The sequence below is a fragment of the Patagioenas fasciata genome, chromosome 14 (assembly GCF_037038585.1).
Source record: "Patagioenas fasciata isolate bPatFas1 chromosome 14, bPatFas1.hap1, whole genome shotgun sequence".
In the NCBI taxonomy this organism is placed as follows: domain Eukaryota; kingdom Metazoa; phylum Chordata; class Aves; order Columbiformes; family Columbidae; genus Patagioenas; species Patagioenas fasciata.
Genome location: NC_092533.1, coordinates 5205190 through 5230704, shown reverse-complemented (window position 1 = coordinate 5230704; position 25515 = coordinate 5205190). Strand labels below are relative to the sequence as shown.

The following is a 25515-nucleotide window of genomic DNA, read 5'->3' as shown; positions in this document are numbered from 1 at the left end:
CAGTGGGTTTGGCTGTATCAAGGCAATAATACTTACTATTTAATGAGAGTGAGGTACTTTGAGATATACAAGTCCACTGTGATTAAAAAGGACATTTTTACAAATATACTAATTTTACTTTAAACTGTAGTCAGGGATTAGTAGCTGTTAAAGAGAGGAGAAAAATGTGTCATAACTGTAATGGGATCCTTTCTTTTGAAAGCAATATTTTGTGTACTTATTAAGAGAAATAATAAATATTCACTGTGCCTACAGAATCTTTATTCTGAGTTTATGTTTCATGTGGAATAGAGTTTCCTTCTCTAGGCCAAACAGGAGTACCTGTATCATTTCCTCATGACTGGAATTGATTTTATCTTCTTAATGTGCGGTGGCTGCTGCTGCTCTACTCCTCGTGTATTTTGCCATACGGACTTATCCCATGGGTTACTGTGGCACCTCTGGCTGCTTCGAATAGTGATGATTTCCAACTCAATAGCATTGCTGAAGTCATACTTGAGGAGCATCACTGCCTGCTCTCCAGTGGTGTTTGAACTCAGCTCTGCCTCTCGGTGTGGAAGCAGCACATGGCTGCTGAGGACACACAGCAGGCAAATCTGTGTCCCTCTTTGGGGACCCCTGCACAACCCATATTGCTCCCCTGCTGTCTGCTTCATCTGGGAGGATAATAATGTATTATTAGTATTATTAGCTGCGTGCTGCCATGTGTTTCCTGGGCTCAGCAACATTGGGCTGGAGATGGTTGGTGACCCTTCTTGCACCTTGCACATGCTCGTGTCCCATGAAGGGAGGAAATGGAAAAGCAGAAGCCACTTGTGCTGGCAGCGCAAGCGGAAGCTGGCAGGTGGTTCCACTTTCTTGTCTCTTCTCTGTCTCAGTAAAGTCGTGAGCCCTTGGACTTCGCCGCCTCATTTCCAGATTCTGCTGACGCTTCTGAAGTCACCAGTCCCCTGCTCTGCTTCCCAGCTGAGTTGGCATTGGTGTGACTCCCTGAAAAAAAGCAGCAGTTTTGTTGAAGCCAAACATGTGAAAGCACCATATTAGCAGTGGAACATTGTTGGTTTGAAAGGCAAAGTGGCAGCTGCCATTTCTTCCATCAGCAGAGGTGGCTGCTATGAATGCACACCTCAGTATATACACACGGCATTGCTGGCAAGTAAAATAATGCCGTGTTTTGCTTCAGCTGCACAAGGACTTTGTGTCCTTGGGTAGAAAAAGCCAGACTTACAAGCATGTGTTTCACACGATGTTGTGTGGCTTTGGGGCTGTGCAGGAGATGAGGATGCAGAGATGTGATTTCAACCCAGTAATAGCCAAAAAACAGGTATGTGGCTCCAAGAAAGCTTGACAAACAAGTTCAGCTCCATTCTCTAGAGGTGGAGCAACTCTCCCAGGGTGTGGGCAGTAGCTGCAAAAGGAGAGGAGCTTTTCCCCAGGGTGAATGGGTGTTGGGCTCTTGGGACCCTCCTGGCTGCTGTTTCCACAGCTGAAATCAGATGCAGTTCCTGTTTCTCCTGTTGAGTTGACCTCAGTTCATGAGTTATCTCTTGCTTTCCACAATACAAAAACACATTCTCTCCCTCTTTGCCTGGTTTCATGTCATTAAGGATGGTTGTGGGAAGGCTGGCTGAAGACGTTATAAAGTGACACTGGGGAATCGAGCAAGAAAGTAAATCAAAAAAACCCCAAAACTTAGGCCATCAAGGATCGTAAAAGAGGTTGTAAAGCAGAGGGGAAATGGCCTCCTGGTGAGTTTGAGAACAGCTGAGAGAGCTGGATAATGAGGGGATGTGCTGCTGTAAGGAGATGTTCCCTGCCAGTGAACTCAGTGAAAATCTGCTTATATTTGATATAATAATGGCAAAAAGCAAGGCACAAAGGGTTTATGCTGCTAGTGCTGAACTGTGTGGCAATGATAAAAATATGTCATGTCTTGTCCACTTCCTTAAGTATTAACCTTTTAAAAGACAGAGAAAGAAGTAAAATGTCAATTTAAATTTTTTGATTAAGGATTTGGTGTCTTAACTTTAATGAAGGAGTAATAAATATAAATGGATAATAATGGAAGATTATTAGAGCTGTTCATTTTGATAAAAAATATGCAGTGTCTTCTCATGCAATGCCAGAGGTTAAAGAATATTATTGCTTCCTAAGGTTTCTGAGATTAAATTCTCTTTTATGACCCACAAGGTATGATTGAAAATGTGTGCATGTGAAATGGTTTGTAATAAATTCATATTGCAATAAAAGTCTCTTTAGAAAAACAGGATATCTTACAAGAATCAGCTGAGGAGATGTGTCTTAAGATGGAAGCTTTTTTATAAACCTGAAGAATTTCACTTTGGAATCTCAAGTGCTGCCAGAGGGATCACCTGGAAAGCACAGAGAAACCTGTGAAAAGATCCTGAGCTTTCAGCCAGTGGTTGAAACCCAGAGTTCTCTGGGTTAAAAACTACTACCTGACTTTATTAACAGACTTTTATCTGGTTTATATACTTCTAATTAATTACAAATGACATTTCTGACAGAACTTTTTAGGGTACAAAAATTAAGCCCTTTGTAATTGCTGTTCATTTCTATCTAAAGCCTCCAAACCTTTCAGTAGCAGATAATCAATTCTTGTTCCCATGGAGCAGAAGCTGTGCTGGGAGCACAGTGAAAAAAGCCAGTCCCAACTATACAGTACCAGGAGATTTGGGCGATGCATTTCTGTCCCTCACCAAATCCAAACCATGAGGTGTATATCATACTTCATGGCTTAATTCACTAATATTTTTTTGAAGTACAGAATGCTGCACACTTCCATAAATGCTCGGGTTTTGCTCTATGGAATGATCAGATTGATTGTATCAGGAAAAGAGTAATTCTTCATTCATTTGGGCGCAGTTCCTCATCCCAACTATCAGTTCATGTCTAATTCTTTGCAAAAAAAACCATCCAGGGCAATACAGCAAAAGAGAGTGGAAAATGGTGCACTAAATCTCTCGTAGTCCTTTCCTCCTTAGCATGTGACAAATTTTCTAAAATACCCACTAAATATCTTGATTTTATGGGTTCACAGTTGAGCAGTGGGGTATCATTTAATCTCTCCATGCCTTGGCATTGTTCTGAACAGTGAGAGAAGACCAAGCAATGACTTTGTCGGAACATTTTGCAGAGCTCTGAGGTGGATGGCATTCAAGCAACATCACACCAGGAGTCTAAATCTATGAGTCTAGAGGTTAGTTACAGATAGAAAGAATAAATCAAGCAATAAAGGATGTCCGTGAAAAAGGATGCTGCCTCTTAAATTAAGACACTTTAGCATTCATCATAAACCTCTGACATATATTCAGTCACTCTGCCTGCCGTCACAGTCTGAAATATATTTCAAGGTGCCTGCTTATTTTATGCTGTAACCTCTAATAAATACATGCACATTTTCAATGATGTTGCATCATAGCTTGTGAACTGGTGTGACCTGCAAGGGGAATCAGTGTCAATGCAATGGTAGTTCTACAGGCAAAGGTGCTCAGATCCACGTTCAAAGTGTTTCTCTGACTCACGTAGTACGTCACAATGTCTGTGTGATACCAAAGTAAGTGCTGGTTTCATGATCGTCTCTTTGAGGAAGCTTTCCTCCAGCTGGATTCCAGTTCTCTCTTTTTGAGAGGAGCCAAGCATGTGCTATTTCATTAATGTCTGGCTTCCCTTGTCCAGGCTTTGGTCGATTACAGCACTGGCTAATCTACCAATGTGATCAAACTATTCCACAATAAATTACATATATTATTAGGTTTGGATTTTCGGGGGGGTGGGGGGGTACAGAATTTTAAAAAAGATAACTTGATGTAAGCAAAAGAAACAACTTTGGCTGTACTTTTACTTAGAGTGATGAATAACAAAATTAGCCTTCAAGAGCAAGGCTGGAATTTCATCAGAGCCACTGAATACTTGCATATAATGGTTCTCCAAATGGAGATTGTGGCTGTCTTAAAAGAACAATCACAAGACGTTTGTAGGACCAATCCTTAAAATTGACCATCCCTTGATTTTTAGTAGCTGTTAGGAATTATCTGTGTGGCATTGATTTATGGAGCTATCCAGACCACTTCTGCAGAGCTTCCTTCTTTTCAGAGATAAGTATTCTGGGAAGCTGCTGGTGTATGTGTTATCCATCAGGACTCGTCAGCCACTCTCCATATAGTTTGCTGCAGTCAGAAAAATGCAAAATTCTTCTTAAAAAATGTCATTTTCTACAGTTCAAGAAGCACATTTTCTGAAAGAGATTAACAGTGAAGGAGAACAGGCAATAACTACTATTAGTCAATATTTCCAAAAGTAACTTAAGACAACTGAGCATGTAATTTAAGAAATTCAATATTTTTTATGCCTGATTTTTTTGGAGTATGATGGTCCATATTGTATAAATATCAGGGTCATGAGCTGGTCATTTTAAAAAAGAATGTTAGCATGTTGGGTAATGCTGGCATTTTCTACTTGGTTTAAAAAGAAAAAAATGAATAAAACTTTAAAAAAAAAATAATTGATGGTTTAAATGCTTGTGGCCACTATAGGAATGTGCTGACTTTGCAAATCTGACTCAACTACTTGAAAAATTATGGGATTTGCTTTCAGTGAAAGGCTGAAGGCAAAGGGAAGAGACCGGGATGATCAGTTAATGCATGAGAATAGTACAGCGTGTCCCTGTGGGATGCCACTGAACTTCTTCTCATAAAAGACCATGTAATCTGGACTTCTTAGCATGTCGGATTTACCATGTGTTTTTAACACAGCTATGCACATATGCAAAAGTACTATAGGTAGTGAGGGAGATGCAATGCCTTGTTCTTTTATTGACTTATCTGTTTTCTTTTGGCATTAAAGTTACCACAGTGCCAAAGTCCAAAGAGTTTATTACTTGTGAATTAAACACTGTGGATAGTGTACAAATGTAGACAGTTAGACACGGTGTTACTTTCCTCTGAATACTTACTGCTTTATCCTCGAGGGCAGAACACCTGTTTTCATTCTCAAACCTTAATATACTCAACAGAGGTGGTGAGGCTGTTGTTTCAGGGTTATAACTTTCAGTGAGCTATGAGTGATGCTGGATTTTACCATGTGTGAATTCCATTCTTGTGTGATGTGTAAGGCTCTGATCGCTGAGGAGTTAATGAAGGTGCATGTGGACGGGCAGCCAGCAAGCACATCACGCTGTGGCATTGGGCAACACGCTCAGAAATATTCTGGCAGCTTTGCCATTAGCACAGCTCGGCTTTTCCTGCTGTGCACTCTGCTAATATAAATATTCCGGAGCTGCTTTTATATGTACTCAGGCCACCAGCATGTGTCTTTGCTTTTTTCCTGAAAACCTACCATTTCTTATGTTAAAATAGGAGAATTTAGAGCTATTTGAATTCTATTTCTGTATTCCCAGCACAGAGCACAGTGAGAGCTGGATGTCACAGTCGCAGGACAAGCTGTGTTCCTCTCCCTGACTGCATCCACCAGGTCCTTACCCTTCTGGAGTGGGATGCCAAAGGTCTCCCATTTCCACACTTGTTGTATGATGCAGGGTGCTGTAGAAGTAGCTGTGCTGGCTTTGGCACTGGAGAGGGACAGCCCAGCTACCTGGCAGCTCTGCATGGGATCGTTTAGGCGCCCACTATTTGAGTTGCTCCATGCAGGAATGTTCTCTGTGCCTGCTGTGTGGGTTTAACTGAGCTGAAGGGCTGATGTTCCTGTTCCTCGACAGTAACTGTGCACAGCACAAATGTGACTGTCCCCACTGGTAATTTTGACATCTCCAGCAGCAGAAAGGACTGGTAAATCTGCCTCAGAAGAGCTCACGGCCTTATTTGCCAAGCCCAGTGCCTATTGTATAGTCTAGTTCACTCTCTCAGTGGAAAGCAAATAGAAAAATCATTTTCACAGTGCCCAGCAATGTTTATCTTCCAGGTTGGCTGGCCTGCAGTGACATTAGTGTCCCCAGAGTTTCTGAACTTGATTATTTCCAGTTGTTGCTTGCCTGCTTGAAGCAGTCCTAGTCCACTCTCCGGTGTGTTCCTCCTGCCAGTCACTATGGGAACACCAATCAAAGCTCATATTTATGGCTCTGTAGATGACCAGGGTCACAGAGCGCAGGTCTAGTGGGAACAATTAAAACAGTTCAGTCCAGTTATATCTCTTTAAGCTCTCCTTACATTACAACTCTAACTAGAACAGTCAAGTTAAAGCAGCATGACTGTCAGGATGTGACTACTTTATAAAAGATAGCCCTTAGAGGAGATAAAGATGCTCTGTATACTGTCATCTGTAGAAGCGTGCTGGGAGTGTAGTCAGCATCGCTGGATAACAAGCTTGCCCCTGGGTTTGACTCTGTGTCCGGGCTGCCCGAGCTGGTCCCTGCAGAGCCGGGCAGACGTTCCATTCGGAGGAGCTGGGCTCTCCGCAGGCTGTGGGAAGGCAGGTCCTGCCTTGTCCACCGTGAATGCTGCTAGGATGGAGCTGTTTGAACTCTCTTGAAGTGGCAGAGTATATTTATACTGGTTTGAGGGGGGTTGTGTGTTTCAGTGGTTTTGCCCTCTGTTCTTGTCATAACCTAGAAACTGAACATTGCAAATGTTTGTTTTTATGGTAACAGCAAATGTTTATGCTGGTGAATTGCGCTGTGGCAATACACAAGAAAAAAAGAGGACTGTGCAAATCACTGGAATGAGATGGAGGGAAGAACTACAGTGAACTTAATAATATCTAAAGGATAGAAATGAATTCTTTGGCAATTTCCAAGTTTTGTAAGAGGCAGCTGTCTCCTGCTCCCCTCCTGTTTATGCCAGAGTCAGGTTCTATTGAGAGACCTGTGTGATGGGATTCATGATCCCGTTGTCTGTGTTTTATTGAGTCCAGAGACAAAATATGTTCCTTCCATTGAGCGTTAATGAGGCGTGTTACGTAAGAACGAAAATCATTTAGGCCAGAAGATCCAGCAGGAGATACTATGTGAAGATAAAATACAGTTACCTCCTCACTACTAAAGAAACTTATCCGAAGGAAGTTTTCTGCTGTATTTCTCTGATACAGACATATAGACTTCTCTGAGCTCTATATGTCAGACTTGATATTCTGTGTCAAAACTAATGATCTTTCAGATTTACTCACTCCAGTGTTTTATCCCATCACCGGTGCTGGGTAACATTAGCAAGTGCATAGTGGTACTAGTTTGGACTGGAAGGTCCGGTGTTGCATGTGGCTTCTCAGCATGGTGCGTGGATGTGACATGATTTTCCTTGGGGCCAGAAAGTGAGGAATGGATTCACTGTTCTGGAACAGGAATTAACTGCTCCTGGCTGCTGGGACTTGGAGATGTTACAAGGAATGCTGAATTTCAGTGTTCCCTGTGCTTGGGGTGCAACAGAGCAGTCTTAGCACGTAGCATTTTTCTGTCTGTGGGAAGCAGGTGACATTTGGAAACCTGGCAGAGTGGTAGCTTTGAATGGTAGAAATGAAGACATCTCCTGTACTTTTTACTTGAAAGAACGGAAACACACCAGCATTTTAAAGAGAAGGGAAGAAATGTACCCTGACTTCTGCCTTGCCTGGCCCGGCGGTGGCTTTGGTCACTGACACAGATGAAGACCTTGTCAGTAATTTTCATTGGGAAGGTTTTAGCAGTGCTGGCCGCACACAGAAAATTGTCCATATTCCACACGTACTGGAAGAACCCAAACAGAGTTTAAGATCTTGCCAGTTTTAATTTTGCCCTCCTGCTGTCTACCGAGCAGACAATCAATATATTGTGTTAACATGACTGCTGAGAGATACCATGAGGGTGCCAGCAATTCAGAAAAAGGAAGGAATGCCAGGAAAAAGAATTACACCTTACAGCTGTGATTGCTATTGGTTTCAAAGGCAGTAAAATAACTTTTTTTTTTTCTCTTGTCATGTTTCTTCATTATTATTATTATTTTGTTTGGCCATGCAAAGGATGAATTAAGGTTGATTTTAAGGTCCAATTTCCTTTCCCATGTTCTGTTTCCAAGGTAACTCTATTGACATCTTTTAAAGGCCATACTTGGGAAGTCAGGGGGGAGTTACTTCTGTGCACCTGGAGACATCTGCACTGTACAAGAACTTCTGGTGAAGTTCCTTGTGGAGAGAATGGCTCAGGACCATGCTCTGCAGCAGGGCTGGCAGTCTGCTATGAGCAAATTTTCATTTGAGTTGATTTGAGCACTAGGAGAATCATAGAATCATTTCAGTTGGAAGAGACCCTCATGATCATCAAGTCCAGCCTAACCGAACTCTAGCACTAAACCATGTCCCTAAGAACCTCGTGTAAATGCCTTGTAAACCCCTCCAGGGATCGTGACTCCCCCACTGCCCTGGGCAGCCTGTTCCAATTCCTGACAACCCTTTCCAGGAAGAATTTTTCCTAATATTCAATTTAAACCTCCCCTATTGTAACTTGAGGCCATTTCCTCTGATCCTGTCACTTGCTATTCTTGCTATTTGGGATAAGAGACCAAATTAGCAGCAAAGAGTTTCCTGTATCACTTGGCTGTCTTGGGGAGAATTACTCCTCCTGGGCTGTGCTGAGCTGTGCCCACCATTGCTATATTGAAGTAAACTCAAGGAGCACTGAATGCTCTTGCCCATGGTCACAAAGGCAGTTCATCATGGGGCTGGGAATTCAATTCAAGTGCTTCAGCCACAAAGCCAGTCCTCCTGCCTGCCTGCCTCTGTTTTTAAGATCCAAATAAAATAGAGTAAAATGAAATTAAATTCCCAGCTATGAAACCTGTTCTGGGAAGTGGTTATGTCACTGAGTGGTTCTCTTCTGACCTCATTTTTTTTTTTTTTATAAATTTCATTTCGGTTCCATTTGACCTCTTCCATTAGCAGCTGTACTTGTCTCTTTGTTATCTGCTAAAAAGTCACACAAGGGAGGTGATTATGGTCAAAATGCAGACTTGCCCAAGGGAGAATGGAAGGAACCTCATGGAAGTCAAGAAATGTTGAACATTTTCTCATGTGCTGTGGTTGACCCAAGGAGCTGGAGAACAGATTTCGATGCCTTAAACAAAGTCAACAACCTACACCATGGATGCTTGTGACAGTACGGTGGCACATATTGAATAGCATGAGCAGAGCCAAGAGAAGGGATCACAGCTTCTTGAGACAAGCACCCGTGAGCAGCAGTGCTTCACAGGTCCCAGTTCCCACCAGTTCCAGGTGGAGCAGGACAGGAATGTTGCTGCCCTACGTAGAGGTGGGTGCATGCCAATACGGTCATCTCCCAGCACATAGTGAATTGCCACCACCAGGCTCAGACTCTCTTTTAGCTGAGGAAAATATCATCCAGCATATCTCTCTTGAAAGATTGCCAAACCTTACCTTAAAATGGGTATTTTACTTAGGAGTGATTACATGAAAAAGATAAACAGAGAACAGTTTCATTTTTAGCTGAAGATAAATTGATGCTAAGAATCTGCAAAATACCGTATTCCCAGAATTAAAATAGTCCCTTTGGAGACATCTCTCTACTCACTTTTTCAGTAAATTGGTTTGGTTTGTTTGTTTGTTTGACGATCTCTTTCTCTCTCTGCTCCATTCCTCCCTCTACCCACCCACACAATCCCTTTATTTTCTTCTCTGCACCATTTCCCAACCTATTTTCCTTGGCATATTTGAAAGCAAGAAATTAGTTGGAAAATTCCACTAGCTTTAAGATTTTTAGTTCTAGGCTATCAAAGAGCTTTGAGATTAACTTCTTCAAATACTCCCCACCCCTATCATTGGCCCGGCCAAACTCCTCAGTGCCGAAATGGCAGAGGCTCAGAAGCAGTGACCCAGAAGAGCACTGGGCCGCTCACCCCATCTCTGTCCTCAATGGTCTTGCCTGTTTCTTGGCTTTGTCTTGGTGTTCCTCCAGAGAAGATGTGTTCATTTTCCACTTATTTCTGTTCTCTGTTGCACATTGTAGGTTGCACACAGGAAAATTTTCCAAATTATCAAAATAGGTTACGAAGCAGTGGTATAAAGAGGAGTGTAGAGGAATCTTCCAATGGATATTGAAAATTGTCTGTCTTGCTAAAAGGCAGGTTTCAGTTGAGCTTGGTTTGATACAGGAATGAGCAGCTGATGTCCAAGCTGGTTTATGACAGAAATCAGATTATACACTCGTTATCAGCCTATTTGGTCGTAGTATCCCGACCTAGACAACATCTTTGTGATCCCTCTTTGCCATGCCAGCTTTGACAAGTAGCAATAAGTGTGGGGAAAAGCATCAAATTTAGTGATTGCCAGTCATTCTCATCCTGTAAAAGGCATTTTTTTTCCTCATTGGAGCCAAGTCCTGCATCTCTTTTTGTGGTCATAGTTGCTTGCAGAAGGAAGTGTGTGCACGTGTGATTAAGAGAGGCTGCTCTGTGTGCCAGGCAGCGGAGCAGGGAATTGCAGCTGGGAACAGGAATTGTGCTTCTAATCAGGGAACAAGGCTGTGAACAAGTGGTCTGGAGGGGGAACCAGGTCCCTAGCTCTGAGCACAAGCCCAGCACGTTTGGAAACAGGATAGTGCAGTATTGTTGCATAATAATGGGCTGGATTGGATCATTTGGAGTTTGGATCATTGGAGTTTGGATCATTTCTGTGGCCTTACACATGCAGACATACAACTGTATTGCTGCTGTAAAATGTGACTGTGAGAGAGGCCACAACTTTGGCATATGTATCCCTTTAGATTTACAATTTGCATTTTGTGAAGTATACTGGGACAGAAAATGGTACATCTGCTTAAAAATGGAAAGCAACTGAAAACCTGTTATGTGCTCTATATAGCTCTGATCAGAGGGGGAAAAATGACTACAGATTTGTGGTTGACAAGCTTCAGAAAAGGTTCAACAGAGTGTGAAAATTGACATTTAGCAAATAGCAATTCAGCCCTCATTTTTTGTGAAGCTGCTTGAAATAAACTGCAGGTTTTAAACAAAATGTTTGGTCAGTTGTTATTGGATGTTGCTTGTCTCATTACTGCAGTTAATTAAAAGGGGTGACAAAAAGTCAAAGCCGGAGTCAATAAGTTTGTTAATAAAGATTTAATTTGGTGGAATCATTATAAATCGACTGTACAATGAGTGGCTATGCCACAGCAGTATGAGTGTCTGAAGGTCTATAAATGGGTTTTCAGAAATAGCCGTCAGGTTGTAGCCAATTTGTCATGCTAAATAAGCTCTTCAAATCCACTTAGGCAAGTCTGTACATGTTTCCAAAGGATATCACCACCAAGTTAGATGATGCATACAGACAGACCTTTTTTTCCCAGCAGGTTTTATATTCTACCATTTCAAATCCTTTTTAGTTTTGTTATCTCTATATTTCTTATTGTGATTTACTACTAAGTCCAATCTTTTTAGGAGTAGAATAAATCATTGGAGAAAAAGTAAATAACTACCGAAGAAAGCACAGTAGGCTGAACCTGTGTGCTACCCATGTGAGATTTTAATCTACCTGACCCTTTTCCTTTATGTCTGACCAAATGGCAGGTAAAAATCCCCTGACAGATGGAGTTTAAAACAAATTTAAACATTGAAATATATATATCAACATTTCATCTCTTTGTAAAGCAGTTCTGATGTAGAAGACTGCATGTGAAGTACTGATGATAACGACTGCAATATTGGCTTAGCACTGCACCCCCACCAGTAACCTTCACATTTGAGTACGTCTGGTTATCGCAAGAAAGTGTGTTCTCTGTCAGTGATGACAGGCTGGTCTGCTCGGCAGGATTATTTAACACCCCCAAAAAACAGAAGAATAAGATAAATATCTTGTATGGTACACTCTTCTTCCAAAGCAGAGCAGAGGAGCAAGCCATGAAAGTGGTGGAGAGTTGGCCCACCACTGACTGCACGTGAAAGTCACCCCAAAGTAGAGCACTGTATAATGTCTCTGTTAAGGAACATTTTAAGGGTTAATCTAGCATGTTTAGCTGACTCAAGTGCCATCTTTCCATCAGGTTTATAATTTTAGGCCTACCAGGTGGCTTTTTGTCCTCCTGCCACCATCAAGACGCCAGTAAGAACTTCAGGAAAAAGCCCATTTAAGCCTCAGCTCTGGGTGACAATAGAGCTGTCCTCCCTGTTCCAGTGGCTCCGGGTTGCTATGAAATTTGATGTCCCCACAAACCTACTATGTGATGTGTTCATCTCGTCAGTGTTCCTGATGGCAGCACTTTTTTGGACATCAAGTAGCAAGCGGTGTCAGTGGTCCTAATGAAGAGCTGTAACATTTTGTTTCTGCTGCTTTTTCTCCTCCGTGGCTTGATGACAGTATGTCAAGATAATACCCAATGTTAGCAGCCTGTTCTGTAATTCTGCTTGAAAGGGTTTCTTCCAATTTATGCCTTTTAATTAGAAGCTTTCAACCTGTAATTAGAAACTTACACCAACCCAACCTTTGTTTCTGAAAAATTGCATTTGTGGTTTAGGCAATTCTGGTAACATAAAAAGTAATTATTTTTCTTCATGTGTGAAATGAGAGTGCTCATTAATGCACCCAACAGGCGGAGGATTTTGTTTTGTTTCAATTTGTTTTGGTTTATTGCAATAAGTTACGTAACAAATTATATCAGACAAGCAAAAAAAAAGGTGGTTTAGGTAGTAGATGGGGCATATCTAACCAGAAAATCTGTTACTTCCCCACTCTGGGGGCGCAGAGAAGCTGGGGTCAGGGAAGCAGAGGCTTGGCCGTGCTGGAGCTCCAAGCCCCCAAGTGAGAAGACACCAGCCTGAGACCATTGCTTGACCGGTTGTGACGCAGACTACACAGCTTGTGACAAGGGACATTTGCCAATGAGTTTTTTGTAATAATCATTACAGGCTCTGAAGTTCCATCTAGTGGTATCAGTAGCAGTGCTGTGGCTTAGTTAGAGCTCTTGCTCAGCCTGCTCGGTGATAATGTGATTTACTGTCCCACTTCTGATCATGGCAGGAGAGGGGACATCTGTCCTTTGATTTTGCTCCATCCAGAGCTGACTCTTTGCTCCTCCTTCTCACACTGTCTCATGTGGCTGGTTCCTGGTGGAGATCATGGTAACATACAGGGCTATCCTCCACGGCAGGGGTGGCAAACTCATTTTCACCGGGGGCCACATGAGCCTTATGGTTCCCTTCAGTGGGCTGAATGTCATTTTAGGACTGTGTAAATGTAACTACTCCTACATTTATACAATCCTAAAATTACATTCAGCTCACCACAAGGCTCACATGGCCCCCAGTGAAAATGAGTTTGATGCCCCGCTTTATGGGCTGAATCTTCTTGGTCCCACCTGCAATGCGCTGGTTTTATTGATCACACCTGTTCTCTCAGCTGATAACGTCTCTGCCAAATGGTGCCGGGTGGCACTATCCCTGCTGAGGATGTGGTCCCCGGCCACTCAGCATCTTCTGGCCATAGTCAGGCCATGTTACATGGAGGTTTCCCACCATGTGGCACACTAATGACTCTGGATATTCCATCTTATCAATTAAGGCTGAAAGACTGAGCCTGGCAGGACAGAAATAATCCTGCAGACAGCTCTCCGATCAGGTCTGTCAGGCACAGCAGGGATTTGGAATAAGACCCATCTACTCACAACCCACCGGGTGAGGAGAGCAAAGGTACAGCCATCTCTATACTTAAAAAAATAGGAATAATTCATTTTGCATCTCTGAATCCCTTCCCTGGCCACTTAAACACACCATCTTCTTAAACCACATCTGTATTTACCACACATCATTTTCGACTATCTCCCAATTACTATGATAATTTCCTTCCTTGATTTATAAGCAACAGATTTCTTTAATTATCCAGATGATTTTAATTTTCTCAGCCATACCTCCACTTTGTTAAACATTAATCTCCTACTTTCCTCTTTGACAATCTCTGCCACTTCTCCAGTTCATAATGAAACTGGATCTCAATAGTATTACACGGTACATTTTTCTCCCTATATTAATTTGATATCGTCTGTTTGATCTGTTTTTGTCTTCTAAATACTATATTTGGCTTCTTGTAAACTGTTCCATGAATCACATAAATAGTCAAAAACCCACAAACTCTAAAACATTTAGGACAATTTTGCATAATTACATCTCCTTCAACAATTCCCATGCTGTAGCATGGTAGGCAGTCACAAAGAATTTACAGTTGTATTTTGATTTTTCCATGTTTTTCTAGTTTTACTGCTGAATAAGCTTTGGCTAGTGCAGAGTGTACTGGAAGACTACAACAGGGAATTTGCATTGTGGTGGGAGAAACTACAGGCTCAAATTTTTCTTCTTGCTGAGGGATGACTTTTTCCAGAGGTAAATGGAAGCTGTTTCTTACCTGGTTAGTGCTGCAAGCCGGTACCATTCCTACACACTCCTCTGGTCCTCGTTTGTCTAGACCCACTGAAATCTTCTTTAAATATTAGCCAAGCATCTTCCTAATACTGGCTTTGACTTGCTTCGTAATGGTTTCAAAACCGCTCCTGTTACTCAATTAATCCACCTCCCCAAGTTGTTGTCTCAGAAGAGACTTTAAGATATTTACCACTATATGGTCAGGACAATATTGTTTTAGCATGGGCTCTGTTTAGGAAAAGTTCACTAAACACAGTACCTGCAGCATAAACTAGGTGAAAAATATATAAACTGCTTTGTTTGGCGCTGAGCTGAAGTTAGCAAAACCTGCAGCATGTTTATTATATTTCTTGTGATTAAACACCTCTTTTTGTATTGCAGCTGTAAGAGCTCTAGTTTAAAAAACAAACAAACAAACAAAATGCACTAATAGAATAAGGAAAGGGAAGTTGTAAAATTATGTTTAAGGCATTAGCTTGAGATGGAATTAGGAGAGCTGAAGCAGGGAGAAATGGTCAGGACTTGATAGATGCAATAACCGGGAGGGGAGGATGGAGAGAGCAGACAGATACCCACAAACACACATTCTTGCCTGTTATTTCATCCGTCAGGGCTGCAGCACCTGTAGGACTATTCATGCAGTGTGTTCACTGGGTTCCCTATCCAAGGAGATATTAAAGCTTATGAATAGTGTTAAGCACAAGGGTAATTCATATTATTTTCTCAATTCCTTTTTCTCTTGACTCAGCTTTGTACAAAATCTCTTTAGCATCTGTGTTGCCCAAATACAGACAAGCAAAGTTGTTATGCTTCTTGCCATTTGAACCAGACTTATCTCTGGCTCAATTAGAAAACTATAATTTCCAATAAAGCATCATTAGACCTCTGCTTCTGTCAGGTCTCTGACAGATTTAACTGGATTTTCCTTAGGAATTAACCGTGGTTAGTGGATGATAGCTGAAAGACTTTTTATTCATTGTCCACTAGATCATATTAGGAATTACATGAGGCTTTAGACTACCAGCCATAAAAATCTGTTTCAGAGTGTGGCTGCACCGGAATTGCCACTTATTAGATTTGCAGCATAAACACTGAAAACTGTATGGTGATACACAATTTCAAACTGAACAGTATTTACAGTGATGGGCAGAATTTACAATTAGATGACATGATAATAATAAATCCTTGTTTACTTCTGTAATTAACGCTCCTAAAAAAATACCCTGGAAACCTTCCATAAGCAAGATTTATTTCTGCTGATTGAGACTGTAATCAGATGTCCCCATTAAAACAGTAACTGGTGTGCTTCATTAAAATGTAATTGAAAACAAGATTTATGTCAATGCTAGGCAATAAATAACAGGAATACGTATTTCCTTATTAGTGATGATCTCTTCTGCAAGCTCTCAGAGCACTTGCTGCTTTTGTACCGTGCCATGTATGTCACATTTTGTCAAAATCATGGTATCTTGGAGAAAAAGAGACATTGTGTATTTTGATTTTAACTTCTCACTCTGGTGTACCAAGGCCACCTGCCTTTTTTGCTTCTTCCTGTTTAATATTAGGCTCACTGTTGTTGTCATATTTTAGCTTATTTTGTTCTAGTGAAATGGCAGTGCTTACCGGTAGGAAGAAAATCTCGTGACAAATGGCAGAGCTCAGGGCAGAGCCTTTTGGTCTTTCGGAGAGGACAAATCTTTGTTTGAACTTAGGATCTGTTGAGGTTTTCACCAGCTGGGTGCAGACCCAACCACTCGCCTCTACCCCTAAACTCTTTCTGTTCCACTACAAGCAGAGGTAAGGCAGTTTAAAAAAAATGAAACTTTAAAAGCATTCTAGAAGTAGAACCTAAGCCTGGTTTCTCTGCAGTTCCATAAAAGCTAATTAACTTGCAATTAATGGAGAGAAAAGTATTGTGTTTTCTTCTATGAAGAGATATATATAGGATAACACACAAATATTGGAGCCAGAAGTGTAAGTCACTGTGAATGGGTGATTCCCATTGATTTCATTGAAACAAGGGAGTTAGAATTGAAAACAAATTTCAACCTGAGATACTGGTTCATTACCAGCAAATTGATGGAGCTCTACGTTTACTTGCTAGCATAATTTACCAATTGTATGAGATGTAAGCAGGCACAGTGGTAACATTGGCTAATTTTATGCTCAATGTGAAATCTTATAGCTGGTCAGATGGATACCATAAGAAATAATTAGAGTCATTAGAAATAATGGGCTACAGCTGCAGTAATACATGCTCTATTCTCAGTCCAGAGGTTTCTAAGCAAAATTAAATTAGCTCATCCTACCACTCTGCTGCATCGTGTGCTCCGCACCTCCTCAGAGTAAACTTCTTTCTCCATTTCCATACTGCAGGCAAAGTTTGTGCCCCTCCACACCCCAAAAAATCCCCTGTTGGGGCCAAGAAATTTGGAAGCTTGGGCCCATTCCTTGCAAATTTTAAAAAGTGGCAGCAATAGGTCTCCAGTTCACGTTCACTCCTTTCACATGTTGAGGATCGTCCCTCTAATGTGCTGCAGCCTTTGATACCGGCCACAAATTGCAAGTCCTGTTTGCATCAATGCTGGACCCAAGCAGATATTTTCCCCCCCCTGAACCATTTGCATTAAATTCTTTTCTTTTAAGGAAACTCTGTCCATTTTATTGGAAGCATGCCAGCGACCCCTAGCCAGTACTGCCTTCACCTCTGTGGTATCGTGCCTTCTCCCCAAATTCTAAAGGCTCTTCATAATAGTAAGGAAAACAGTCCATTATCCTGGAGGGGGTGAGGAGAGGGACAAGAAGGCTGGAGTGTTACTGGAGTGATTAATGAGGCTGTTTATGATGGAGGAAATGAAAACTGGAAATCTGGGTAAGTAATGATCTTTCCGAGAGAATGACTTTTACTGGAACCACAATACAAACTCACACACTGACTTCCTTTAAATTATTGCTGAAGTTTTCAAAGTGAAGCAGGGATGGCACTGAAAATTTTGCTCTCTTGTTGATTCCCAGGAGCTCAAAATTTCCAGCAGTAGCAGGAGAGGAGTTCACTGCAAGATACACGTGTGCCATCACCTCCCTTTAAAATGTGAGGTGCTTCGGTGATAGGTTTCAGTAAAAGGGCTTAAGAGGCACATTTAGCACTGTCCATTAAGCATGGTGATCTGGAGCAAGGCTTCCCCTGCATATATCATCTTGCATATGGATGTGCAGGCCAAGTGTGCTCAGTGGGAGGAACAAGACTAACAGTATTTTTGATGAAGGGAAGAGCCTAATATTGCAGCTTTGGAAGGATCAGTTATCCATCTGCCAGCCATCTATCTTTGGCTACGGTACTTACCTGGCCCCAGTTATTACAGTATGTAACCGCTTCACAACCACTAATATATTTATCTTTTTACCCTCCCTGTGGAGTTGGGAAGTGCTGTTACCTCTGTTGCAGAACTAAGAACTGAGATTAAGGGTCAGATTTGTTAAGGCATTTAGGTGCTCAATGGGATTTTCAAAAGTACCTAACACCTGTTGTAATAAGTGGAACCTGGGTACTTTGATAGTTCTGACAATCCTGTTGCTTGTGTCTTGTCTTTTGAAAGTTTGCTTACATGACACCCTGAGATCCGTAGGAGAAGTTACCATGCTGTGGGTAGTCACCCAGACAGGAGATTGTCCCTTCATCCACGTACTGGGACACTGTAGGTGGGACAGGAGCAATTTATGGCAGTGGGAAGAAGCAGCTTATCTCAGCCATGAATTCAGCATCCTGTAACTCTGTGGAGAGCAGTGAATTTGTCCTCCTCACACAGCTCTGTGAGAAAGGTCAGAATGCAGTCCTGGAAATACCGGAGCAAAAATAAGCAGCACCCACGGTCAATAAAAAGGGCTTATGTGCCAATTGCTGGGATGGAAAATTCAAGAGCAGGAGCAAATAATGAAACAATCTATATTCATGCAGCCACTTTTCTAGCCTGCTGCTGTAAGTACAGGCTTACATCTAACCGGGAGGTGTGGATCCTACTGAAAGTCCAAAGTATTGCACTGGAAAACAAATGTTGATTTTGAACAAATTATCTGTTCATCGCTAAATCATTTTCTTTCATTATTAGTCTCCAAATTGGTTCTGCTCTAGAAGACAAAATTGGGTTTAAAAGCAGAGTGTCTCTTAAATATTTGATTCAAATGAAAGTATTCAGTAAACATTACTCAACCCCCCTAGAGCATAAACTCCTCAACTGCTTTCTCTGGCTTTGCATAGATTTTTCAGCTCCTGGTTTAAAGAAAGGTGTCTCAGGAATTCATTCAGGATATCAGAAAGTAATCAAATTAAATCCTTTACAATCATATGCTCCTCAAATGCCAAGGACACTTCTATTAAAACCATTCTGTCCCTGTTTACAGTAGCTTAAATTGGGACAAAAGTCGTGTGCAAACTGATGGAGTTGCACCGATATTGAACATGTAAGAGGGAGCAGAGTCAGAGACTCCAAGCCCACGACACAAGTACAAAACTGTGTGGCTGCAAGCCCAAGTTTCTCATCATTGGAAGAGCTGCACTTTGCTGTTTCAGTACTTTCACTCACTACCATAGTTTCAAGGTTCTAGAACAAAAACAAAAAACAGAAACAACACCAAAAAGCTCACCAAATACAACTGAGCTTCAAAATGCTATTTTTAATGTTAAAGGAATGGGTTTTGGTTAATTCAGCATCAGTAAGATTGCATCTGTCTGTGCTAGTGATTGAGGATGACAGAGTGGGGGTCAGCTCAGCTAACTAAAAAACACGTGTTGCTGCAGGGAGCTGGGTGGGTTATGGAGCAGCAACAAAGCCCTGGTGTTCTGTGCTTGTCCCACATGACACCATGGGAGGTGCTGGAGAAGGCCCTTTGTGCAAGAAACTCGGGAGGAATTAGGACGTGTCTAAAATTGCATAGGTTTACAAGATGCAAGGGTTTACAAGATCCTGGGTGTAGGTTTTCATTGGGTGGAGGAAGGAGAACAACTCAGTCACTTTTGTAGATATGAAAAGAGAATAAAGCTTTGGGACAGTGTTAGCTAATAGCTTCCCAGGTACTCAGGAGCTTGGTCAATGCATGAATTTAACTCAGTTTGGTGTTATGGACACCTATATGTACAGGGCAAGATATACAGGACGGTTGTCTCTTAATGCCCCGCACCATGGAAGGACATTCACTGCTTTCCCAGCTCTCCGCACTCTCCAACAAAGCAGTGGTGTGGGACTGGGATGCTGCTCCTGTACAGAGCAGGAATTGAGAGCTGCTGCTGCAAATGAGTGCATTTGCACCGTGGTGTCTGGACACTGTTTTGCACTTACAAGATTCATTTCTCAGTGGGCAGAATAGCTACAATATTAACAGATGAGCAAATACATTGAGACAGCCAAGCCATCAAAGGAGTTGAAGAGTCACCAAGATGTCGGAGAGCTGGAGAGTCACTTCCCTGTGATTCTTAGGAATTATTTTATCCTCAGGTTAGCTCAGCTGTCTTGGGATTTGGACACATCCTCTGGTGAATTTAGCTACAGTGACTTTAGACACTACTGGCCCCCGCTGTCTGCTTCTCCTCTGGAGGATCCTGCCTTAAGCAGAGGTGGCAGCAGGGAATCTGTATCTGCATCCCAGCCTCTGCAGCTCAGATCCTGGGGGCTTTGTGCAAGCAGAGCACCCTTTGTTTTTCAGGGTAGACAGCAGCTTGTGAGCTGCACCAGCAAGGATGACAGTGCACAGTATCCCTGGGCAGGAATCTCCAGGGAGAGTGTGGGACAGGCAGCATGTTAAGCCACCATAATGAAAGCCACCAGAGCGCATGTGCCAGAGCCCTGCGGGTGTGCACTGAGACTATTTTTACCATAAAGAAATTCTAACATATATTGGAAAGGCAGTTATTGCAATTGGAAGGTCAGAGGGAATCATATCCCAGGTAGCACTATTTAATGTCAATCATTCTTTGCAAGCTTTTCCTCCTCCATGCAATCTGCAATTCGATCAGGAAAGAAAAAAGTGAATATCAGCAGTCTTAACCTTAGGTTCCTCATAAGGGAACCAGCTTGTGATACCAGCGGAGGGATCAGAAGAAGGTTTATGTAAGATATAGCTTTCGTGCAGAGCACAAACAAAAAGCAGCTCAGGAAGATAGTGCCGAGGCTGCTAACCATGAGAACATGCTCATTCCTTGGGCTGTGTATGCCTCAGTTCTCCCCTGAAATTTAGATTTAGTTGAGTCAGCCACTGTGGATGAGTTTGGAGTTTTGAGAGAAAAGTGTTCGAAAAAACAGCAATGCGAAGACACTAACAAGAGGGAAAGTCGTAACCTGAAAAGTGCCACACAGAGGGAACTGTGCCTTTGCTTTATTGAACTGTTGGCTGCAATAAATACAGCTGAATTCCCTCAGTCTCCCATAATGTTGTCTCAGTACCAGCAGGAGTCCATTTAAGAATACACTTACTTGCACAAATGATTATATATGGCAAGCAGAGAAACAGCTGAAGTGCCACTGCGGTGATGTGAGCAAACCCTGAGAGTGCCCCAGGAAGCTCAGTGCTTGTGTCCTGCCCTTGTGCTTTGTTTTGTTGGTGCTCCCTGCCCAAAGCAGTTGAAGCAAAGGAGCTTCTGTTCCAGTCCTCCTTAACCTGGAGAGATCATAGTCTAGATTTTGTGATGGTACAGTAAATAAATGGTGATGAAATCAACTAAGAGGATATTCCCAAAGAGGGAAAATTGTTTTTTATTAGCATTTTCGTTACAGAAAGCAATAAGAGACTGTATTATAAAAAAGAGACGAGTATAATACAAGACCTATGAATGGATAATCAGCAAGAGGGACTGAACCTTGTGCTTCTGCACCTTACAGCATTGACCTCACTTGCCTGAACTAAAAGGTTTGGCAGTGTTATACGGTGCTATAATGGGGTTGTCAGGTACCTGTGTGGACTATCCATGGTTAGGAGGAGTTGAAGCACAGCAGAGGGGTGCATGGCTGTGTGCAGTGTGATGTTAGCATAGGACTGGAGACAAGGATTTTGGGGTCTTCAGCCTGGTTTTGTTCATTGATTTCCTTATGTCTTTAAACCCTTCAAAACCTCACATTGTAGGGAGTCAGAACTAACTCGTTCCTGCTTGAACAGTGGTTTAATGAAGAAAAGTGCTGCACTCCCTGTGTAGGTACACTGCTTTGCCAATATCCCTCGTTAGCACTGATCATGTAGAAATCTCAACTTGCATGTGAGCAAGGTGATCATGGGGGAAGCTTTATTGCACCTTGCATCTTGATGCAGCATGGAGAAGCTAATATTAAATGTTAGCAGATTGGATCCAGGATGTTTTTTACCACGTTGTTCATTAATTCTTGCCACTGACTAAGCCAGGCATGGATCTGAATGTCAGTAGGTCCTAAGGTGCTGTGCAATGGGCAGTCCAGCTGTGCAAGGTGACAACCTGAGATTGAGCAAGAATATTCAAGCCACTGGGCTCTGTAACTCCCCTTTCTATTCCAGACTGGAGTCACCGACGCGCGCGCTGGTGATGGAGGCTCCAAAAGGCATCGAGATCAACGCCGAGGCCGGCAGCTTGAAAGCCACGTGCAGGACAGAGCTCAGGCTGGAATCCAAAGATGGAGAGGTAAGCAAAGGGCATCAAGCCCTGCGGCAAAAGCAAACCAAGCCACACATGTCCTGCAGATTTGTAGCCTTCTGAGTCACTGAGCCACTGCATTGGAAACACTGGTGTGAAAGCACGGGCGCAGCCTGCCCGGCTTAGTTTCTGCTAGCAGTGATTGAACATATCATATGCAAACGAGACTCACTCTGTGGCAAAGGCTGATTCATTATTTTTAAAGAGCTTGGATAATAGCATCTGTTGCTCAAGCAGATTTATGCAGCTGTAAAATACACAGCACTCCTAAATTCTTTGTTTCCTTGTCACTTTAAAACGAGATTTACTTGGCTAACGTAATTAAATCTTTTATCATACATTTTTCTATAAGAAGAGCTTAATTCACCAGTATTGATCTGAAAAGCTTTGTAGCTGATGTTTTCATTTTGGAAAGAAAGGGAACATTAGGACACACCAGTTGTTGCACTGGTGGACCTTCTAGAGGGGAAGAGAGAATGAATACAACTGGTAACACAGAACAAAAGTAGAATAGGTGTTGAATTAAGCCTCTTCTGTCTCAAAAATACATGGGCGCATGGTTCACATCCCCTCCTCCTGCCACAGTGATGGAAAACACCAAAGGATGTGGCTGAGGAGCTCCTGCTGGGGAACCCACCGAGAGCTTCAGCAGGGGGAGCCTTCCAGTGAGCACAAACCTCCCAGCAGCAGGGCTTCAACCTAATCTAGCGTTTTACTATCTTAGTGTCAGGAGCAATAAATAGAATGGGATTTTTATTGCAATTTCTGTTATTTCTAAACATTTGCATTTTAAGACGTTCTAAATCCAGACCACATCTCAAAAATACAAAAAAAAAAAAAAAAATCCCTACCTAATATACCACAGTTGAAATGCAAGGCATTTCGCTGCTGCAAGCAGTTGCCTTGATGTTTTTAACACTAAGTTGCTTTTAAAATGCATATATTGACCTATATCTTTCAGGAGATTAGATGCTAATTAGATACTAAAACTGGAGCCTCTTACTGTAATTGCAAGATAAGAGCAAATTCTGTCAGTCGCCCTGTAATATTCTGGTGTGCAGGTTATCTTACTGTGCTCTTCTCGGTGATGTTAGAGCATTCTCCTGTAGCTGCCATGTGTTTCAGAGCTGCCACATGTTCGCTTTTATGTTCTGTTTTATAAGGAGAAGTTCAGGTCTGTTACAACATTGAAGTTATTTTTAATATACATTAAAGTGTTAAGTGTATACATAAAAAATACATAAAAGTCAGTGCTGTGAGCCTGCAAGTATAATCGGCGATGGGATCAGAGTGCCGGAAAATCTGGCTGAGAAGAGTGGTTGTGTGGACGTGAACCATACACACACCCACCCAGCAGTGGGGTTCCTCTGTTGGGTGAACCCAGACACAGAGGGGCCCCAGGAACTACAAACCGTGGTAGGTTGATTAACAGAAATAAACTGGAGGTCTTAGGTGGGTCATGCTAAAGGCAGATGATATGCTCAGCCAGATTTGTATCAGACTTTCCCATCTGAATACACTTCCCTACCCAGGTTTTGTAGCTGCTGAGTTGTCTGAAGTCAGATTCTTTAAGCACGAGATCAAAACCAACTAATTCTCTCTCTCTTTCTCTCTCTCTCCGCCCCCCTCCAACTTCAGATAACGTTGAATTCTGCAAAAATCAAACTACCTAACTTGCCTCAAGGATCTTCCTCTTCTGCAGGGTCCAGGCAAAAAATCTACGAGCTCTGTGTGTGTCCCAACGGGAGGTTATTTCTGTCTCAGGCAGGCAGTAGCTCGACCTGCCAGATAAATACAAGCGTCTGCCTTTGAGAGACAATTTGCAGTGGGGCATTGCAGGCAGCACAAAAGCCAGTTCTGGTCTCACAGATTGCAGCTGCCAACTATTTTTACTAGAACACAGAAAGCCTATCAAAGACATTTTTTTGTGTGTGCGCGCGCGTGTGTGTGAATATATATATAAAAAATATATATATTAAAAATATATATATATCCTCTGTGTAAAATGATGTTTCAGTACAAGGAATCCCAGGGTGACCCTGTTACATTTGTGTAGCATTTCTCTTTCCCACACCAAAATTTACTGATACAATCTGCTAAATTGGACTTGACGCTTTGATCTTGTTCTCAGAGCAATGGGATTGCTGGCTGGGCAAGACCTTGGAACCGATGTAGATCCACCAACATACAAAGGGAAGAGAAGCATCTCTGATTATTTTTGCACCATGAAATCAGTGGTATGATAAAAAAAAAATAAAAAAGGAAAAAGAATTGCCAGATGTTCTCTACTGATCAGCCAGAGTGACCCAGGATACCTGAAGTTAAATTGCACTCTTCAATTTTCACCCAAAGCATGGCTCCCTATTGGGAAAGATGGATTGCACTTGGCTAGTAGGGATATCCAGATCTTCTTGCTGGAATAATCAGGTGTTTTTTTGAAGGGGTTTGAGACTTGCCTGTGCATGGCCAAGGATGTCTTGTGTTATTCAGATGTGAGGCATCAGCTCTAACCCTAACCTCAAGTAACCTCTGTGTGTACAAAACTGGTGTTGCATTCCTTGGAAGGAAAAAAAGATTGTGAAATTTGGACTAAACAATAAAATCCTGAACCTCCTTAGTTAACAGGTGTCCTGGATCACCCTACACTCCTGCCATTAGCACCTGTAATTTTTAAAAGATGTAACATACCGTGTGAAAGTGGAAAGATTTAAGATTTGGACATTAGCTATGAAAACCTCGAGAAACGAAGAAATTTACCTATTCTATCCATAGAAACAAAGAAATTAATACAAATTAGATGTGTAATGTAGATGCTATGCCAGAATTTTTGTCATCTTTCTTTTCAGGCCGTACAGGCCAAGGTCACTTAGATTTGGTGGAGACTGAAAATATCAGAGATGCTGACAACGAAAGAGACCTCTTTTATGGCTTTATAGAGATTGTGGCAAAGCCAGGTTACTGGAAAGCAAGGGCTTTGGATGCCGGATCCTCTAGAATTTGAGCCCCAAAAACTCTGTGTTTGCATCTTTTCGTGGTTGCATTTTTCCATATTTTAAAGTCCAGGAGTCATTTATGGACTGGATAAAATGCAAAATCTGATCTGGTAACATTACTTTCACTGTTCAAGTTTTGAAAAATAATAAGAGCCCAGATCATTGAATTCTGACCCATAATTGCATCCGCATGCATGTAAAAATCCTTGAAAAACTACTAATTACCAAAAAAGTATCCACAAGGACAGCAAGGTTTCTAAGCCACCGAGATGCTTTTGAAAATATTACCTCATGTGCAAATATGACAGATCTATACCCATCCCTAGTGATATCTGAGCAAAGCTGGTGTTCTTCAAGCAATCTTCAAGATAAAATGTAGCTCACAGAAATCTTAGAAATAATTTAGCCTATTTCTTTTTTACAGATTTCCATGTATTTTCTTGTGATCTGGAGAGTACCAGGGTTTCATTATTTATATAGATAGATAGATAGATAGATAGATAGATAGATA

General features: G+C 41.9%; 1 protein-coding gene across 3 annotated transcripts in view; it reads left to right on the top strand.

Moving 5' to 3' along the window:
- SGCD (sarcoglycan delta) overlaps nt 1–24321 on the top strand; it is a 317216-nt gene extending 292895 nt beyond the window's left edge. For all 3 annotated transcript variants that reach the window (XM_071814693.1, XM_065849345.2, XM_071814694.1), the window contains 2 exons: nt 21876–21999; nt 23650–24321. In XM_071814693.1, the coding sequence (XP_071670794.1) occupies nt 21876–21999; nt 23650–23823 (298 nt within the window). In that variant the 3' untranslated portion in view covers nt 23824–24321. The remainder of the gene's footprint in view (nt 1–21875; nt 22000–23649) is intronic.
- The last annotated feature ends 1194 nt before the right edge of the window (nt 24322–25515 follow it).